The sequence below is a fragment of the Hyla sarda genome, chromosome 11 (genome assembly GCF_029499605.1).
Source record: "Hyla sarda isolate aHylSar1 chromosome 11, aHylSar1.hap1, whole genome shotgun sequence".
NCBI classification, from domain to species: domain Eukaryota; kingdom Metazoa; phylum Chordata; class Amphibia; order Anura; family Hylidae; genus Hyla; species Hyla sarda.
In genome coordinates, this window is record NC_079199.1 from 98,440,326 (window position 1) to 98,461,543 (window position 21,218).

The 21,218-nt window shown below is 43.8% G+C and overlaps 1 protein-coding gene across 1 annotated transcript in view; it reads right to left on the reverse strand.

Moving 5' to 3' along the window:
• Positions 1-901: 901 nt before the first annotated feature.
• Positions 902-21,218, reverse strand: part of LOC130295368 (uncharacterized) — a 28,723-nt gene continuing 8,406 nt past the window's right edge. Inside the window, exons 4-9 of the mRNA XM_056546048.1 lie at positions 19,445-19,537; positions 17,795-17,872; positions 8,991-9,098; positions 4,805-4,897; positions 2,712-2,792; positions 902-1,549 (exon numbers count right to left, since the gene is read on the reverse strand). Of these exons, the coding sequence (XP_056402023.1) occupies positions 917-1,549; positions 2,712-2,792; positions 4,805-4,897; positions 8,991-9,098; positions 17,795-17,872; positions 19,445-19,537 (1,086 nt within the window). The 3' untranslated portion in view covers positions 902-916. The remainder of the gene's footprint in view (positions 1,550-2,711; positions 2,793-4,804; positions 4,898-8,990; positions 9,099-17,794; positions 17,873-19,444; positions 19,538-21,218) is intronic.

The window sequence follows — 21,218 nt, forward strand, 5'->3', positions numbered from 1 at the left end:
TGACCCCTCCCCAGAGGAGCTGCTTTGTTAGTAAACAATGGGCACGTTATTAGCCAAGGGGCATGGAACAAGTGCGTCCCTTCTATTCAGGAAAACAAAATCTGGCACCATGAAAGGCCATAGGTATGATGTCTTGGACACAGGATTTTCTTACATATCTACAAAGTTAATAAGCAGATTACAAAGAAGACCGTAAAAACTTGAAAAAGATTATATCTGTTCTGAATACTTTCTACAGACATGGATACAAAGCCTTCTGAGGAGCAGAAAACACTAGGGATGCTGGCCTGCGAGCCATTTGACAACCAAAAGGCCCAATATAATGGCAACAAGAATCGAGCTCACGGATTGTGGTAACCCAGTGGTTACCATGACGATGACCACCAGATGACATATAAGACCAATGAAACTTCTGATGAAGGTTCTGTTCATAGGAGATAAGTCTTGTGTCTTCAGAGCATTGCCCCGAGCCCCTACATTTGGAGGTGGTGCTACTGTAGCAGCCCCTACATCATTAGAATCATCTAGATTAGGACCACCACGGCTACTCTGACTATGAAGACCATCCTCAATTTCCGGAATTTGGGACTTCTTCCTTGAGCATAGTCTCTGGCACCTGGATCAGCATTATTATTGCCTATCTCCTGGACATCAGTATCTAGTGTACGAACACCGGGAGGCTCAGTTGTTTTTGGAGAACCATTGATGCTGTCCTGATCTGTTATTCCTTGGTCATTGGTGCTGCCAATCTTAGATTCAACACTACCTATATCTTTCACATCTGGATGTTTATGAAAACTCTCCTCCGTATTATCATTGCCTATCTCCTGGTCAGCAATATCCAGTGTACTAGCAACAGGAGGCTCAGCTACAGGGTCTGCCGTTTCTGGAGAACCATTCATACTGCCCTGATCTGTTATACCTTGGTCATTGGTGCTGCCAATTTTAGATTCCACACTACCTTTACCTCTGGATGTTTACGAAAATTCTCCTCAGCATTATCATTTCCGATGTCCTGGTCATCGGTATCTAGTGTACTATCACCAGGAGGCTCAGCTACAGGTTCTGCTGTTTTCGGACAGCCGTTGATTCTGCCCTGATCAGTTTCTGGGTCAATGGTGCTGCCAATCTTAGATTCGGCACCACCTAAATCTACGTCATCACTCTTGCCTCCACTCTTTACTCCGCCCCAATCCCCAGGACTGGCGAACAGGTCATATTCACCTCCATCTTCATCTATTGTTTTTATGATCACTTCTTCATCATCATCATCGGGAACGGGTCTGTCTACAATGGACTTGGCTGCGACTGCGGCCAAAATGGACACCAAGATTCCGAAAGCGCATACTACTTCATCGCCCACTAAAAATGCTTCTACACTGGAGAACTTTTCCAACATTTGACTTTGAAACTCCTTCAGGAAGGCCGTCTGCCGCGTCTTGCTGCAGAGGAACCTCACGGCCAAAGAGGACATTTCGGTAATTATCTCCTTCCTTTGGTCTTTATCCTTCAGGAAGACCTCTATCCTGTTCCTCCATGATGAAGTCATCTGTAATATATTAAAGAAACAATAATGGAAAACTGAACAATACCAACATATTCAAAGTCTTCCAATCTTTAAAGGGGTACTCCACTGTTCAGCATTACCTGACAACAGGAGCTCGTGACGTAATAGCCCCGCCCATCATGATGTCACGCCCCATCCCCCTCAATGCAAGTCTATGGGAGGGGGCGTGACAGCGTCACGCCCCCTCCTATAGACTTGCATTGAGGGGGCGGAGCGTGACGGCATGAGGGGGCGGGGCTATGCTATCACAAGCTCCCGGCGCCGGCTCCAGCGTTCGGAACAGTACCCCTTTAAAGGTAGTGTAATCCCATCTCCATTAGGGCACCAAGCTTCCAGAGAAGTCTAGGTTATGGACATCTTTAACCAACATGGAAATGGCTTGGCACCATAGCTCCTTCGTATTGGGAATCAATGGGAGAACCAAATTTGAAACATACCATTTTACAATATTTGGGCACATCCAGTGCTCCATTATGGTAATATAATAAATCCATTTTCCTCAACTACATGGATTGTTTTACGGTGTGTGGCCCTACTGGCTTATTCAGGGCATCCATAAGTTTGGGTTCCATCCATAAGAAGGTTGCAGGAGCACTCTTGGTCAAAAAAATGGAGGCTCTTAGCGCACTTTTTGATCAAAATGTGTCCCCCCATCCACCACGCGGAGGTGGCCTCATATTTGTAAATTACTTCTATTAAAAAATCTTAATCCTTTCAGTACTTATGAGCTGCTGAAGTTGAGTTGTTCTTTTCTGTCTAAGTGCTCTCTGATGACACCTGTCTCGGGAACTGTCCAGAGTGGAAGCAAATCCCCATAGCAAACCTCTTCTACTCTGTGCAGTTCCCGAGACAAGCAGAGATGTCAGCAGAGAGCACTGTTGCCAGACAGAAAAGAACAACTCATCTTCAGCAGCTGATAAATATTGGAAGGATTAAGATTTTTTAATAGAAGTAATTTACAAATCTGTTTAACTTTCTGGAGCCAGTTGATATATATATATATATATATATATATATATATATATATTAAAAAAAAGTTTTTTCCTGGGATACCCCTTTAAATAATTGGGGAATGGCCCATTTATTTTAATATGGGGGGGACAGGGACGTATATGTAAATCATTTGCTGCCCACAATACTTTACCAATAAATGTTCCACAAAAGCAGAAAGGTGGAAGACAGAGACAATGTCGTAGGATTCTTGCAAATTTTGCAGAAATTGTATCTGTAATACAAACATTAAAGAGGCACTGTCATTCGGAAAAACTCTTTATATTTTGTAGTAGTACTGCTGAATATTCAGAATGCAAATTTCTATCGCGAATATTGGCACTTCGTGATTTTGCGAATATTTAGAATATAGTGCTATATATTCGTAATGACGAATATACAGGGTTTTTTTCACATGCAAATTTTTATGCAAATTTTCGCATGGAAAAAAAGTGAATGAACATAGCGAATATGCGAATTTCACGAACATAGGAAAAAATAATCGCCAATATATTCGCGAAATATCGCAAATTCGAATATGGCCCCTGCTGCTCCTCACTACTCAACACTACTATTGATAAGATGACTTTTTTTAAATTACATTTATTTAAAAAAATCAAATGTAAATTTTACTAAAAAACAAAAAATGAAAATAGCCGCCACTAGGGGTCATCTATCTTTATGCAGACAGACTACTCTGTATTTTGCAGCATACTGGATACCGGCCGTAAAGTGTGTTGGTATCCAGTATAGGAGATCACCACTGCACCACTACAGCCTTCAGATGTTCCTAAACTACAACTTCCATGATTGGAGTTGTAGTTTCACTACAGCTGGGAGTACAATCTTTGTAAAACTCTGTGTTAGAGCTGTGTATTCTCCAGCTGTGTGCCTCCAGCTCTTGCAAAACTACAGACAAAGGATGTGTGGGCATGCTGGGAGTTGTAGTTTTGCAACAGCTAAAGGCAACACTGCTCTAACACAGTGCTTTACAAACACTGCGGCTCCAGCTGTTGCAAAACTACAACTCCCAGCATGCTTGAACAGCCAAAGCTTTCTCTGACTCCTGAATGACAAAGAAGCTGATCAGACATTCAGGAGTCTGAGAAAGCGGAGTAACACACAGTGACAGCTATGTTGATTAGCATCCGGCTTTACTAGGAACAGAGAGAAAATGTATGCATAAAAACTACTGTGCAGTGATTTGCAAACAGCTCCCAGACTCAGAGCAGATGAGTCATCACAGTGAGGGAGAGAGATGGACACGCCCCCTCCACAAGGCAAGAACAAAAAGCAAGTTAGCAACATATAAATGCTATTTGTTAGGGATTTATAGGTCCTAGACACATAAAAAATGATATGTACATGATCAGGATTAGGCACTGAGTAACATATCACTTATTTTTGGGGCACTATGAAAGGTACGCTTTAAATAAAGTTTTTAGAGTAATAACCCTTCTTTAACCATGTAAAGAAATGTATTCCCTTTTTTTAAAATCTTGCCTTATGTAAGAAACCAAATGTATAATATAAATAATATATAATTTTATGATAAACATAAAATAATATAATAGACTTTCCATGATGTAAGGTATTTTGGAGCTCTTGTGGCTGTTGAGGGAAGATATTTTCCTACGCACCACTGACTTCCTGGGGAGTTGTGGGGAGTGGCCATACTTTCCCAGACATCTCAGAGGTTTCACACTTTATAGATAACACAAATTAACATAACTAAGTATGAGAAGCAGATTTTTTCAGTGCCAGATCAAAGTTAAAGGGGTATTCCGGACAAAGACATCTTATCCTTTAGATAGGCGATAAGATGTTTGATAGCGGGGGCCCACCACTGGGACCCCCCGTGATCTCTGCGCAGCATTATATGCGGGGCTGCTGCTCCAGTCTCGGAAGCCTCTTTGTTTCCGGGAGTGGAGACATGACGTCACACCACGTCCCCTCCATTCATGTCTATGGGAGGGGGGGGGGGGGGGGGGTGACGGCATAGACATGAATGGAGGGGGTGTGGCATGACATCACAAGGGGGTGTGGTGAAGGTAGAACAGGAAGATACCAAGGAAGATATTTGTGGTATTATGTACTATAGTGGAGTATTTTGCCTATAGGCAGAGCCGGCCCATCCTGAGGGTCAAGAGCCGCCCCAATATTCATGGATGCTACATAGATGATACATTCGTTTCATAGGTTTACTGGAAGGCCAAGCAAAACCTACTGTAGGTCAGGTGATCCTACCTCAGACTCCGCCTCAGAGAGGGAAACCACCTTGTGACATAATCCGAACACAAACGTTTCTCCAGAGGTGACAAGTTTCTTGCCCCCCGACGCCTAGAGAGACAGAAAGAGAAGTATCCATGAGAAGGAAATTCAGATTTTTACGACAGATCAGCCTTTAGGTGGCGCTGTTCTATTGTACTGATCAACGTGTACTATACACTGTACTAGAACCCGCCCCCAAAAACATGTTGTCACAGCTTTTAGAAATAGTGCCCCCCATGTCATTTCATCACCCTCTTGTGCCATTTCATCACCCCTTGTGCCATTTCATCACCCCCTTGTGCCACTTCATCAACCCCCTTGTGCCACTTCATCACCCCCTTGTGCCGTTTCATCACCCCTTGTGCGATTCCATCCCCCTTTTATGCCATATAATCACTCCTTGTGCCATTTCATCACTCCTTGTGCCATTTCATCACCCCCTTGTGCCATTTCATCACCCCCTTGTGCCATTTCATCAACCCCTTGTGCCATTTCATCACCCCACTGTGCCATTTCATCACCCCACTGTGCCATTTCATCACCCTCTTGTGCCATTTCATCACCTTCTTGTGCCATTTCATCACCCCCATATGCCATTTCATCACCCCCTGAGCCATTTCATCACCCCCCTGAGCCATTTTATCACCCTCTTGTGCCATTTCATCACCCCCATGTGCCATTTCATCACCCCCTGTGCCATTTCCTCACCCTCTTGTGACATTTCATCACCCCTTGTGCCATTTCATCGCCCCCTTGTGCCATTTCATCACCTCTTGTGCCATTTCATCACCCCTTGTGACATTTCATCACTCCCTTGTGCCACTTCATCAACCCCCTTGTGCCACTTCATCACCCCCTTGTGCCGTTTCATCACCCCTTGTGCGATTCCATCCCCCTTTTATGCCATATAATCACTCCTTGTGCCATTTCATCACCCCTTGTGCCATTTCATCACCCCCTTGTGCCATTTCATCACCCCCTTGTGCCACTTCATCACCCCCTTGTGCCGTTTCATCACCCCTTGTGCGATTCCATCCCCCTTTTATGCCATATAATCACTCCTTGTGCCATTTCATCACTCCTTGTGCCATTTCATCACCCCCTTGTGCCATTTCATCAACCCCTTGTGCCATTTCATCACCCCACTGTGCCATTTCATCACCCCACTGTGCCATTTCATCACCCTCTTGTGCCATTTCATCACCCGCTTGTGCCATTTCATCACCCTCTTGTGCCATTTCATCACCCCTTGTGCCATTTCATCACCCCCTTGTGCCACTTCATCAACCCCCTTGTGCCGTTTCATCACCCCTTGTGCGATTCCATCCCCCTTTTATGCCATATAATCACTCCTTGTGCCATTTCATCACTCCTTGTGCCATTTCATCACCCCCTTGTGCCATTTCATCACCCCCTTGTGCCATTTCATCAACCCCTTGTGCCATTTCATCAACCCCTTGTGCCATTTCATCACCCCACTGTGCCATTTCATCACCCCACTGTGCCATTTCATCACCCTCTTGTGCCATTTCATCACCCTCTTGTGCCATTTCACAATCAACTGATCAACGTGTACTATACACTGTACTAGAACCCGCCCCCAAAAACATGTTGTCACAGCTTTTAGAAATAGTGCCCCCCATGTCATTTCATCACCCTCTTGTGCCATTTCATCACCCCTTGTGCCATTTCATCACCCCCTTGTGCCACTTCATCAACCCCCTTGTGCCACTTCATCACCCCCTTGTGCCGTTTCATCACCCCTTGTGCGATTCCATCCCCCTTTTATGCCATATAATCACTCCTTGTGCCATTTCATCACTCCTTGTGCCATTTCATCACCCCCTTGTGCCATTTCATCACCCCCTTGTGCCATTTCATCAACCCCTTGTGCCATTTCATCACCCCACTGTGCCATTTCATCACCCCACTGTGCCATTTCATCACCCTCTTGTGCCATTTCATCACCTTCTTGTGCCATTTCATCACCTTCTTGTGCCATTTCATCACCCCCATATGCCATTTCATCACCCCCTGAGCCATTTCATCACCCCCTGAGCCATTTTATCACCCTCTTGTGCCATTTCATCACCCCCATGTGCCATTTCATCACCCCCTGTGCCATTTCCTCACCCTCTTGTGACATTTCATCACCCCTTGTGCCATTTCATCGCCCCCTTGTGCCATTTCATCACCTCTTGTGCCATTTCATCACCCCTTGTGACATTTCATCACTCCCTTGTGCCACTTCATCAACCCCCTTGTGCCGTTTCTTCACCCCTTGTGCGATTCCATCCCCCTTTTATGCCATATAATCACTCCTTGTGCCATTTCATCACCCCTTGTGCCATTTCATCACCCCCTTGTGCCACTTCATCACCCCCTTGTGCCACTTCATCACCCCCTTGTGCCGTTTCATCACCCCTTGTGCGATTCCATCCCCCTTTTATGCCATATAATCACTCCTTGTGCCATTTCATCACTCCTTGTGCCATTTCATCACCCCCTTGTGCCATTTCATCACCCCCTTGTGCCATTTCATCAACCCCTTGTGCCATTTCATCACCCCACTGTGCCATTTCATCACCCCACTGTGCCATTTCATCACCCTCTTGTGCCATTTCATCACCCGCTTGTGCCATTTCATCACCCTCTTGTGCCATTTCATCACCCTCTTGTGCCATTTCATCACCCCTTGTGCCATTTCATCACCCCCTTGTGCCACTTCATCAACCCCCTTGTGCCGTTTCATCACCCCTTGTGCGATTCCATCCCCCTTTTATGCCATATAATCACTCCTTGTGCCATTTCATCACTCCTTGTGCCATTTCATCACCCCCTTGTGCCATTTCATCACCCCCTTGTGCCATTTCATCAACCCCTTGTGCCATTTCATCAACCCCTTGTGCCATTTCATCACCCCACTGTGCCATTTCATCACCCTCTTGTGCCATTTCATCACCCTCTTGTGCCATTTCATCACCCCCTTGTGCCATTTCATCAACCCCTTGTGCCATTTCATCAACCCCTTGTGCCATTTCATCACCCCACTGTGCCATTTCATCACCCCACTGTGCCATTTCATCACCCTCTTGTGCCATTTCATCACCCTCTTGTGCCATTTCATCACCCTCTTGTGCCATTTCATCACCCTCTTGTGCCATTTCATCACCCTCTTGTGCCATTTCATCACCCTCTTGTGCCATTTCATCAACCCCCTTGTGCCATTTCATCACCCCTTGTGCCATTTCATCACCCTCTTGTGCCATTTCATCACCCCCTTGTGCCATTTCATCACCCTCTTGTGCCATTTCATCACCCCCCTTGTGCCATTTCATCAACCCCCTTGTGCCATTTCATCACCCCTTGTGCCATTTCATCACCCCACTGTGCCATGTCATTACCCCATTGTGCAATTATATCACCCCCTTGTGCCATTTCATCACCTTCTTGTGCCATTTCATCACCTTCTTGTGCCATTTCATCACCCTCCTGAGCCATTTCATCACCCCCATATGCCATTTCATCACCCCCTGAGCCATTTCATCACCCCCCTGAGCCATTTTATCACCCTCTTGTGCCATTTCATCACCCCCATGTGCCATTTCATCACCCCCTGTGCCATTTCATCACCCTCTTGTGACATTTCATCACCCCTTGTGCCATTTCATCGCCCCCTTGTGCCATTTCATCACCTCTTGTGCCATTTCATCACCCCTTGTGACATTTCATCACTTCCTTGTGCCATTTCATCACCCTCCTGAGCCATTTCATCACCCCCATGTGCCATTTCATCACCCCTGAGCCATTTCATCACCCCCCTGAGCCATTTTATCACCCTCTTGTGCCATTTCATCACCCCCATGTGCCATTTCATCACCCCCTGTGCCATTTCATCACCCTCTTGTGCCATTTCATCACCCTCTTGTGCCATTTCATCACCCCTTGTGCCATTTCATCACCCCTTGTGCCATTTCATCACCTCTTGTGCCATTTCATCACCCCTTGTGACATTTCATCACTCCCTTGTGCCATTTCATCGCCACACTGTAACATTTCAGAGGAATGCGGGACTGTGTCGCCCATAACAACCTCATTACTACCCGCATCTAAAAGTTTTTTTCACTGGATTCCTGAATAATTTTGAGTAATCTCTACTCACCCAGTTATCTGGACAAGGATTCCTAAATATAATCTGAACCCTCTTTCCTTGGTGTGTAACAGTCAACAGTTCTGCCATTACATCGAAAACCCTGATCAATTCCTGAATCTAGAAAAGAAAGGGCACCAACCATTATTAACACAGAAGGCAGTATTATAGTAGTTATATTCTTGTATATAGGAGGCAGTATTATAGTAGATATATTTTTGTATATAGGGGCAGTATTATAGTAGTTATATTCTTGTATATAGGAGGCAGTATTATAGTAGTTATATTCTTGTATATAGGAGGCAGTATTATAGTAGATATATTCTTGTATATAGGAGCAGTATTATAGTAGTTATATTCTTGTATATAGGAGCAGTATTATAGTAGTTATATTCTTGTATATAGGAGGCAGTATTATAGTAGTTATATTCTTTTATATAGGAGGCAGTATTATAGTAGTTATATTCTTGTATATAGGAGGCAGTATTATAGTAGTTATATTATTGTATATAGGAGCAGTATTATAGTAGTTATATTCTTGTATATAGGAGGCAGTATTATAGTAGTTATATTCTTGTATATAGGAGGTAATATTATAGTAGTTATATTCGTGTATATAGGAGGTAGTATTATAGTAGTTATATTGTTGTACATAGGAGCAGTATTATAGTAGCTATATTCTTGTATATAGGAGCAGTATTATAGTAGTTATATTCTTGTATATAGGAGGCAGTATTATAGTAGTTATATTCTTTTATATAGGAGGCAGTATTATAGTAGTTATATTCTTGTATATAGGAGGCAGTATTATAGTAGTTATATTATTGTATATAGGAGCAGTATTATAGTAGTTATATTCTTGTATATAGGAGGCAGTATTATAGTAGTTATATTCTTGTATATAGGAGGTAATATTATAGTAGTTATATTCGTGTATATAGGAGGTAGTATTATAGTAGTTATATTGTTGTACATAGGAGCAGTATTATAGTAGCTATATTCTTGTATATAGGAGGCAGTATTATAGTAGTTATATTCTTGTATATAGGAGCAGTATTATAGCGGTTATATTCTTGTATATAGGAGCAGTATTATAGTGGTTATATTCTTTTATATAGGAGCAGTATTATAGTGGTTATATTCTTGTATGTAGGAGACAGTATTATAGTAGTTATATTCTTGTATATAAGAGCAGTATTATAGTAGTTATATTCTTGTATATAGGAGCAGTATTATAGCAGTTATATTCTTGTATATAGGAGCAGTATTATAGTAGTTATATTCTTGTATATAGGAGGCAGTATTATAGTAGTTATATTCTTGTATATAGGAGCAGTATTATAGTAGTTATACTCTTGTATATAAGAGCAGTATTATAGTAGTTATATTCTTGTATATAGGAGCAGTATTATAGTAGTTATATTCTTGTATTCAGGGAGCAGTATTATAGTAGTCATATCCTTGTATATAGAAGCAGTATTATAGTAGTTATATTCTTGTATATAGGAGCGGTATTATAGTAGTTATATTCTTGTATATAGGAGCAGTATTATAGTAGTTATATTCTTGTATATAGGAGCGGTATTATAGTAGTTATATTCTTGTATATAGGAGCAGTATTATAGTGGTTATATTCTTGTATATAGGAGCCGTATTATAGTAGTTATATTCTTGTATATAGAAGCAGTATTATAGTAGTTATATTCTTGTATATAGGAGGCAGTATTATAGTAGTTATATTCTTGTATATAGGAGTAGTATTATACTAGTTATATTCTTGTATATAGGAACAGTATTATAGCAGTTATATTCTTGTATATAGGAGGCAGTATTATAGTAGTTATATTCTTTTATATAGGAGGCAGTATTATAGTAGTTATATTCTTGTATATAGGAACAGTATTATAGTAGTTATATTCTTGTATATAGGAGCAGTATTCTAGTAGTTATATTCTTGTATATAGGAGGCAATATTATAGTAGTTATATTCTTGTATATAGGAGCAGTATTATAGTAGTTATATTCTTGTATATAGGAGCAGTATTATAGTAGTTATATTCTTGTATATAGGAGCAGTATTATAGTAGTTATATTCTTGCATATAGGGGGCAGTATTATAGTAGTTAAATTCTTGTATATAGGAGCAGTATTATAGTAGATATATTCTTGTATATAGGAGCAGTATTATAGTAGTTATATTCTTGTATATAGGAGCAGTATTATAGTAGTTATATTCTTGTATATAGGAGCAGTATTATAGTAGTTATATTCTTGTATATAGGAGGCAGTATTATAGTAGTTATATTCTTTTATATAGGAGGCAGTATTATAGTAGTTATATTCTTGTATATAGGAGGCAATATTATAGTAGTTATATTCTTGTATATAGGAGCAGTATTATAGTAGTTCTATTCTTGTACATAGGAGCAGTATTATAGTAGTTATATTTTTGTATATAGGGGCAGTATTATAGTAGTTATATTCTTGTATATAGGAGGCAGTATTATAGTAGTTATATTCTTGTATATCGGAGGCAGTATTATAGTAGATATATTCTTGTATATAGGAGCAGTATTATAGTAGTTATATTCTTGTATATAGGAGCAGTATTATAGTAGTTATATTCTTGTATATAGGAGCAGTATTATAGTAGTTATATTCTTGTATATAGGAGGCAGTATTATAGTAGTTATATTCTTTTATATAGGAGGCAGTATTATAGTAGTTATATTCTTGTATATAGGAGGCAGTATTATAGTAGTTATATTCTTGTATATAGGAGCAGTATTATAGTAGTTATATTCTTGTATATAGGAGGCAGTATTATAGTAGTTATATTCTTGTATATAGGAGCAGTATTATAGTAGTTATATTCTTGTATATAGGAGGTAATATTATAGTAGTTATATTCGTGTATATAGGAGGTAGTATTATAGTAGTTATATTGTTGTACATAGGAGCAGTATTATAGTAGCTATATTCTTGTATATAGGAGGCAGTATTATAGTAGTTATATTCTTGTATATAGGAGCAGTATTATAGCGGTTATATTCTTGTATATAGGAGCAGTATTATAGTGGTTATATTCTTTTATATAGGAGCAGTATTATAGTGGTTATATTCTTGTATGTAGGAGACAGTATTATAGTAGTTATATTCTTGTATATAAGAGCAGTATTATAGTAGTTATATTCTTGTATATAGGAGCAGTATTATAGCAGTTATATTCTTGTATATAGGAGCAGTATTATAGTAATTATATTCTTGTATATAGGAGGCAGTATTATAGTAGTTATATTCTTGTATATAGGAGCAGTATTATAGTAGTTATATTCTTGTATATAAGAGCAGTATTATAGTAGTTATATTCTTGTATATAGGAGCAGTATTATAGTAGTTATATTCCTGTATTCAGGGAGCAGTATTATAGTAGTCATATCCCTGTATATTGAAGCAGTATTATAGTAGTTATATTCTTGTATATAGGAGCGGTATTATAGTAGTTATATTCTTGTATATAGGAGCAGTATTATAGTAGTTATATTCTTGTATATAGGAGCGGTATTATAGTAGTTATATTCTTGTATATAGGAGCAGTATTATAGTGGTTATATTCTTGTATATAGGAGCCGTTGTTACGCCTAGCGCTCCGGGTCCCCGCTCCTCCCCGGAGCGCTCACGGCGCCTTTCTCCCTGCAGCTCCCCGGTCAGCGCTGACCGGGAGCGCTGCCCTGTCATGGCCGTTGGGGATGCGATTCGCACAGCGGGACGCGCCCGCTCGCGAATCGCATCCCAGGTCACTTACCCGTTCCCGTCTCCTGCGGTCATGTGCTGGCGCGCGCGGCTCCGCTCTCTAGGGCGCGCGCGCGCCAGCTCCCTGAGACTTAAAGGGCCAGTGCACCAATGATTGGTGCCTGGCCCAATTAGCTTAATTGGTTCCCATCTGTTTCCTGGCTATATCTAGTCTCTTCCCTTGCACTCCCTTGCCGGATCTTGTTGCCCTAGAGCCTAGTGAAAGCGTTTTTGTGTGTTTATACCCTGTGTACCAGAACTTTGCTATCTCCCCTGACTACGAACCTTGCCGCCTGCCCCCGACCTTCTGCTACGTCCGACTTTGCTTCTGCCTACTCCCTTGTACCTCGCCTATCTTCAGCAGCCAGAGAGGTGAGCCGTTGCTAGTGGATACGACCTGGTCACTACCGCCGCAGCAAGACCATCCCGCTTTGCGGCGGGCTCTGGTGAAAACCTGTAGTGTCTTAGAACCGGTCCACTAGCACGGTCCTCGCTATCCCTCTCTGGCACAGAGGATCCACCTCCTGCCAGCCGGCATCGTGACAGTAGATCCGGCCATGGATCCCGCTGAAGTTCCTCTGCCTGTTGTCGCCGACCTCCCCACACTGGTCGCCCAGCAAGCCCGACAGATTGCCCAACAAGATCACCAGCTGTCGTACTTGACCACCATGACTCAGCAACTCCAGTCGCAGCTACAGCAGATTCAGTCTCAGCTACAGCAGCAGCAACCATCTCCTCCGCCAGCTCCTGCACCTCTTCCGCAGCGAGTGGCCACTCCTAGCCTCCGCCTGTCTTTGCCGGACAAATTTAATGGGGACTCTAAGTTTTGCCGTGGCTTTCTTTCCCAATGTTCCCTGCATCTGGAGATGATGTCGGATCAGTTTCCTACTGAAAGGTCTAAGGTGGCTTTCGTAGTCAGCCTTCTGTCTGGAAAAGCCCTGTCATGGGCCACACCGCTCTGGGACCGTGATGACCCCGTCACTGCCTCTGTACACTCCTTCTTCTCGGAAATTCGAAGTGTCTTTGAGGAACCTGCCCGAGCCTCTTCTGCTGAGACTGCCCTGCTGAACCTGGTCCAGGGTAATTCCTCCGTTGGCGAGTACGCCATACAATTCCGTACCCTTGCTTCTGAAATTTCCTGGAATAATGAGGCCCTCTGCGCGACCTTTAAAAAAGGCCTATCCAGCAACATTAAAGATGTTCTGGCCGCACGAGAGACTCCTGCTAGCCTGCATGAACTCATTCATCTAGCCACTCGCATTGACATGCGTTTTTCTGAGAGGCATCAAGAGCTCCGCCAGGAAAAAGACTTAGATCTCTGGCCACCTCTCCCACAGTCTCCACTGCAATCTGCGCCTAGGCCTCCCGCCGAGGAGGCCATGCAAGTGGATCGGTCTCGCCTGACCCTGGAAGAGAGGAATCGCCGTAAGGAAGAGAATCTTTGTTTGTACTGTGCCAGTACTGAACATTTTCTGGTGGATTGCCCCATCCGTCCTCCACGTCTGGGAAACGCACGCTCGCACTCAGCTCTCGTGGGTGTGGCGTCTCTTGATGCCAAGTCGGCTTCTCCACGTCTCACGGTACCTGTTCGGATTTCCACTTCAGCCAGCTCTCCCCTCTCAGCCGTGGCCTGTCTGGACTCTGGAGCTTCTGGGAATTTTATTCGGGAGTCCTTTGTGAATAAATTCCATATTCCGGTGACCCGTCTTGTCAAGCCACTCCGCATCTCCGCGGTCAACGGAGCCAGGTTGGACTGTACCATACGTTTCCGCACGGAGCCCCTTCTTATGAGCATCGGATCTCATCACGAGAGGATTGAACTTTTGGTCCTCCCCAATTGCACCTCGGAAATTCTCCTTGGACTTCCCTGGCTTCAACTTCATTCCCCAACCCTGGATTGGTCCACTGGGGAGATCAAGAGTTGGGGGTCCTCTTGTGCCAAGAACTGTCTAAAACCGGTTCCCAATAACCCTTGCCGTAACTCTGTGGTTCCTCCTGTATCCGGTCCCCCTAAGGTCATTAAGGACTCTGCCTGCCACAGGAAATGCCCCTCCCCCCCTCCCAGGCAAGCTTCTGTGTCCCCTCATGGCCCTCGTCCTGGTGTCACACTGCCCCGTGCCAGGTCTCGCCCTCTGCCCTCTCTCCCCATTCCTACTCCTGCGGTTCTGCCTGCCGTTGAGGAATCCCTCCTTCCTTTCCCGGTGTCCTCATCCCAGGGGAGGCAGTTACCCGATAAAGAGAAGGGGAGACCTAAGGGGGGGGGGTACTGTTACGCCTAGCGCTCCGGGTCCCCGCTCCTCCCCGGAGCGCTCACGGCGCCTTTCTCCCTGCAGCTCCCCGGTCAGCGCTGACCGGGAGCGCTGCCCTGTCATGGCCGTTGGGGATGCGATTCGCACAGCGGGACGCGCCCGCTCGCGAATCGCATCCCAGGTCACTTACCCGTTCCCGTCTCCTGCGGTCATGTGCTGGCGCGCGCGGCTCCGCTCTCTAGGGCGCGCGCGCGCCAGCTCCCTGAGACTTAAAGGGCCAGTGCACCAATGATTGGTGCCTGGCCCAATTAGCTTAATTGGTTCCCATCTGTTTCCTGGCTATATCTAGTCTCTTCCCTTGCACTCCCTTGCCGGATCTTGTTGCCCTAGAGCCTAGTGAAAGCGTTTTTGTGTGTTTATACCCTGTGTACCAGAACTACTGCTATCTCCCCTGACTACGAACCTTGCCGCCTGCCCCCGACCTTCTGCTACGTCCGACTTTGCTTCTGCCTACTCCCTTGTACCTCGCCTATCTTCAGCAGCCAGAGAGGTGAGCCGTTGCTAGTGGATACGACCTGGTCACTACCGCCGCAGCAAGACCATCCCGCTTTGCGGCGGGCTCTGGTGAAAACCTGTAGTGTCTTAGAACCGGTCCACTAGCACGGTCCTCGCTATCCCTCTCTGGCACAGAGGATCCACCTCCTGCCAGCCGGCATCGTGACAGCCGTATTATAGTAGTTATATTCTTGTATATAGGGGACAGTATTATAGTAGTTATATTCTTGTATATAGGAGGCAGTATTATAGTAGTTATATTTTTGTATATAGGAGTAGTATTATACTAGTTATATTCTTGTATATAGGAACAGTATTATAGCAGTTATATTCTTGTATATAGGAGGCAGTATTATAGTAGTTATATTCTTTTATATAGGAGCAGTATTATAGTAGTTATATTCTTGTATATAGGAACAGTATTATAGTAGTTATATTCTTGTATATAGGAGCAGTATTCTAGTAGTTATATTCTTGTATATAGGAGGCAATATTATAGTAGTTATATTCTTGTATATAGGAGCAGTATTATAGTAGTTATATTCTTGTATATAGGAGCAGTATTATAGTAGTTATATTCTTGTATATAGGAGCAGTATTATAGTAGTTATATTCTTGTATATAGGGGGCAGTATTATAGTAGTTAAATTCTTGTATATAGGAGCAGTATTATAGTAGTTATATTCTTGTATATAGGAGGCAGTATTATAGTAGTTATATTCTTGTATATAGGAGCAGTATTATAGTAGTTATATTCTTGTGTATAGGAGCAGTATTATAGTAGTTATATTCTTGTATATAGGAGGCAGTATTATAGTAGTTATATTCTTGTATATAGGAGCAGTATTATAGTAGTTATATTCTTGTATATAGGGGCAGTATTATAGTAGTTATATTCTTGTATATAGGAGCAGTATTATAGTAGTTATATTCTAGTATATAGAAGCAGTATTATAGTTGTTATATTCTTGTACAGTATTTATAAACCTTTATTTCCTACAGTAACATGTGAACTAGTATTATTACTATTACTGGTCACTCTTTATAGATGGAAGCCATGTTTTAGAAGATAATTCCCAGGTAGACGATGATTCTCACCTGCCCTGTATGATCCTTCTGAGTATTTTCCTTATCACCTTTATAGTCAAAGCTCTTGGTACCACTGACAGAAGTCGCCAGCTCAGCCGCCACCAGGGCCCCAACCACCATGTCTTTCATTTTCTGTTGACCAGGACAAGATACTCGAAGTTTCTCGATCAAGGTCCGGTTCAGATTCTTACAATAGTCACTGACTTGATCGTCTTCGGACCGGCTGAAGAACTGACCGGCTGCCATGCAGAGCTCCCGTACATCGTCCTCACGTCTCCTTGGTTTACCGCAGAGGGATGAGAGACACTCGCGATACTTATCAGTTGTCTGCAGGTTATAAGGGGGGGAAACATCAATCTGATTTGTCTGTCATGCGCAGGAGGCTTTGCCGATTATTGTCCTGTTTTTATAAATTGTATTTTTAATTCCATTTTAGCCTCTATAGTCATACTAAGTGTCGTTAGCCCAGCTAATCAATTTAGCAATTTTACTAGTTTAAAGGGGTACTCCGCCCCTAGAGATCTTACCCCCTATGCAAAAGGGGACCCCCGCGATCTCGGCTGCGGCACCACAGATATCCGGTGTTCATTCCGTGCCGGATGACTGGCGATGCGGGGTGGAGGCTCGTGACGTCGCGGCCACGCCCTCCGCTCGTGATGTCACGGCCACGCCCTCCGCTCGTGATGTCACGGCCACGCCCCCTCAATGCAAGTCTACGGGAGGTGTGGCTGTGACATCACGAGTCTCCAGCGCTGCGTCCGACGCTCTAAACAAATGCCGAGTGCAGCAGGGAGATCAAGAGGGGGGGGGGGGGGGTGCAGCGGTGGGACCCCCACCATCAGACATCTTATCCCCTATCCTTTGGATGAGATGTCTAGGGGCTGAGTACCCCTTTAGGCTGGCTGCTCAAAAAGATCCACCATGGCGGGCTCAGGGGCCTAAATAATTATTGTTACTGCTGATGTTGGTCCCTAGTGACGGGTGTCAGCTGTAGATTGCAGCCACTACCCACCATGTATGAAATGGGATCAGCTCCAGAGCCTACTGCATACACCAGTTCCTGACCTGCCTAATTTATAATGATAAAAGACACTATTACTTGATAGGTTGGTGTACTTCTCATATACTCACCAGACAACTGACAAAACCCGTCAAGTTGTAGTTGGAGGACAGACGGGAGATTTCAGAGGGACTGATCAGCAAGCGGACCTGTAATGGAGCATAGAGGGGGAGTCTGGTGAGAGGAGAGAACCGGTGGTCAGTGCTGGATGTTCAAGGATCTGGGGTAACATTGGAAACCACTCTGGGACCCTGATGCAACCCGGAAATATTCGGATGTTCCAGGAAATAGAGCACTGGTAAAAAGGGGTACTCCACTGGAAAACATTTCTTTTAAATCAACTGGTGCCAGAAAGTTAAACAGATTTGTAAATTACTTCTATTAAAAAAATCCCAATCCTTCCAGTACTTATCAGCTGCTGTGTGCTCCACAGGAAGTTCTTTTCTTTTTGAATTTCCTTTCTGTCTGACCACAAGTGCTCTCTGCTGACACCTCTGTCCATGTCAGGAACTGTCCAGAGCAGGAGAGGTTTGCTATGGGGATTTGCTTCTACTCTGGACAGTTCCTTAAATTGACAGAGGTGTCAGAAGAGAGCACTGTGGTCAGACAGAAAGGAAATTCAAAAAGAAAAGAACTTCCTGTGTATTGTAAGTACTGGAAGGATTGGGATTTTTTAATAGAAGTAATTTACAAATCTGTTTAACTTTCTGGCACCAGTGGATTTTAAAGAAAATGTTTCTAGTGGAGTACCCCTTTAATCCTTCCAGTACTTATCAGCTGCTGTATGCTCCACAGGAAGTTCTTTACTTTTGAATTTCTTTTCTGTCTGAACACGATGCTCTGATCTGAATCAGCCACAAATCTCTTAATCGTGCGATGATCACGCTTAAAGGGGTACTCCACTGGAATTATTATTATTTTTTAATTAACTGGTGCCAGAAAGTTAAACAGATTTGTAAATGACTTCTATTTAAAAATCTTAACCCTTCCAGTACTTCTCAGCCCCTGTATGCTACAGAGGAAGTTCCTTTCTTTTTAAATGTCCCTTTTGTCTGACCACAGTGCTCTCTGCTGACCCCTCTGTCCAAGTCAGGAACTGTCCAGAGCAGGAGAGGTTTGCTATGGGGGATTTGCTCCTACTCTGGACAGTTCCCGACATGGACAGAGGGGTCAGCAGAGAGCACTGTGGTCAGACAGAAAGGAAATTCAAAAAGAAAAGAACTTCCTGGGGAGCAAACAGCAGCTGATAAGTACTGGAAGGATCAAGATTTTTAAATAGAAGCCATTTACAAATCTGTTTAATTTTTTGGCACCAGTTGATTTAAAAAAAAAATGTTTTCTAGCGGAGTACCCCTTTAAGCATGCACACGGCCACTCACTCACAGGATATTTGACCACCCACCGATCAGCTATCTATGCCCTATCTTGTGTGTAGGGGATACCTTTAAGTCTGGGGATACCCCATTTTTGTACTATATTGTCTAGACTCCTACACTTGTTTCGAAGCTATGATCACCTATGGCAGGGTTTCCCAACCGGGGTGCCTTCAGCTGTTGCAAAACTACAACTCCCAGCATGCCCGGACAGCCGTTGGCTGTCCGGGCATGCTGGGAGTTGTAGTTTTGCAACAGCTGGAGGCACCCTGGTTGGGAAACTGTGACCTATGGGAAGCTGCGCTGAGTTGCGCCCATCTGTCTCATGTGGGGGATGTCGGTCCTTACCTCCCACGCAGTCCCAGTTGGGTCAGTTACGGAGAACATCTTGGTGGACACTCCATACTGGAATATACTCTTCTCGTGATGATGGTCACCACCCTGTGTATACAGGAAATAATGGTCATATAGATGTCTTATGGACAGTAATCACAGCCGTTGGCTGTCCGGGCATGCTGGAAGTTGTAGTTTTGCAACAGCTGGAGGCGCCCTGGTTGGTAAACACTGACCTATACTATATACTACTATATAGTCCAACATGCTGGGAGTTGTAGTTTTGCAACAGCTGGAGGCGCCCTGGTTGGTAAACACTGACCTATACTATATACTACTATATAGTCCAACATGCTGGGAGTTGTAGTTTTGCAACAGCTGGAGGCCCCCCTGGTTGGGAAACACTGACCTATACTATATACTACTATATAGTCCAACATGCTGGGAGTTGTAGTTTTGTAACAGCTGGAGGCACCCTGGTTGGGAAACACTGACCTATACTATATACTACTATATAGTCCAACATGCTGGGAGGTGTAGTTTTGCAACAGCTGGAGGCACGCCTGGTTGGGAAACACTGACCTATACTATATACTACTATGTAGTCCAACATGCTGGGAGTTGTAGTTTTGCAACAGCTGGAGGCACCCCTGGTTGGGAAACACTGACCTATACTATATACTACTATGTAGTCCAACATGCTGGGAGTTGTAGTTTTGCAACAGCTGGAGGCACCCCTGATTGGGAAACACTGACCTATACTATATACTACTATATAGTCCAACATGCTGGGAGTTGTAGTTTTGCAACAGCTGGAGGCACCCCTGGTTGGGAAACACTGACCTATACTATATACTACTATATAGTCCAACATGCTGGGAGTTGTAGTTTTGCAACATCTGGAGGTCCGCAGGTTGTAGACCACTGTTAGAGGAAGTTGTACTCACCTGTCCCCGCCGCTCCGGACCGTCAGCGCTGCCCGGGATGTCGCCCTCCATCGCTGTCGCCGCGTCCCCCGGGTGTCCCTGACGCTCCGGCAAGGCCTCTGCTTCCCCGGCATCCTCTCTCTCCGTTGCGACGACGATGGAGAGCGCCAACGATGCAGGGGATCCCGAAGAGGACGCGCCGGAGCCCCGAGGACAGGTAAGTGATCGTCAGCGGAGCACACGGGGCACCGTAAACGGCTATCCGGTGACAGCTGAGCAGTCTGCGCTGCCGGATAGCTGTTTATGCGATGGCCCCGACATACAAAAGCATCGTATGTTGAAATGATCGTATGTCGGGTCACTGTACAAGTCCACGGTTTTTGGTCCGGGAGAAAAAACGCATTGAAACGTATACTCTTATTTTTTTTTTAACATGGGAGTCAATGGGAACCGTACAGACCTGTATGTGCGGACGGTTTCATCCGGTTTTTACCATACGTTTTTTTTACTTTGCTCAGTTTTTTTCTTGGAATTTCAATCAAACAAGTGAAACTTTATTCATAATGGAGTGAAAAGTTAAAAACGTATACGGGTTTTTTTCTTTAAAATCGGATGCAACCGGACATCATTTTTCAAACCGTATACGGATTAAAATTTGTACACACGTTTTGATACAGTTTAGTCCGGTTTTGAGGAATCCGTTTTTTTTCAAATTTTTATATTAAAACCTGATCCGGGAAGTGTATTGCGAAAACGTGGCGTGAACCACGAAGCTATAGTCACCGCTTAGTCTGTCTCCAGTCAAGTCAGTCACTGTCATCTATTGGCAAGTCAGTGTGGCCTGCACTAGATTGTCCGAAAGC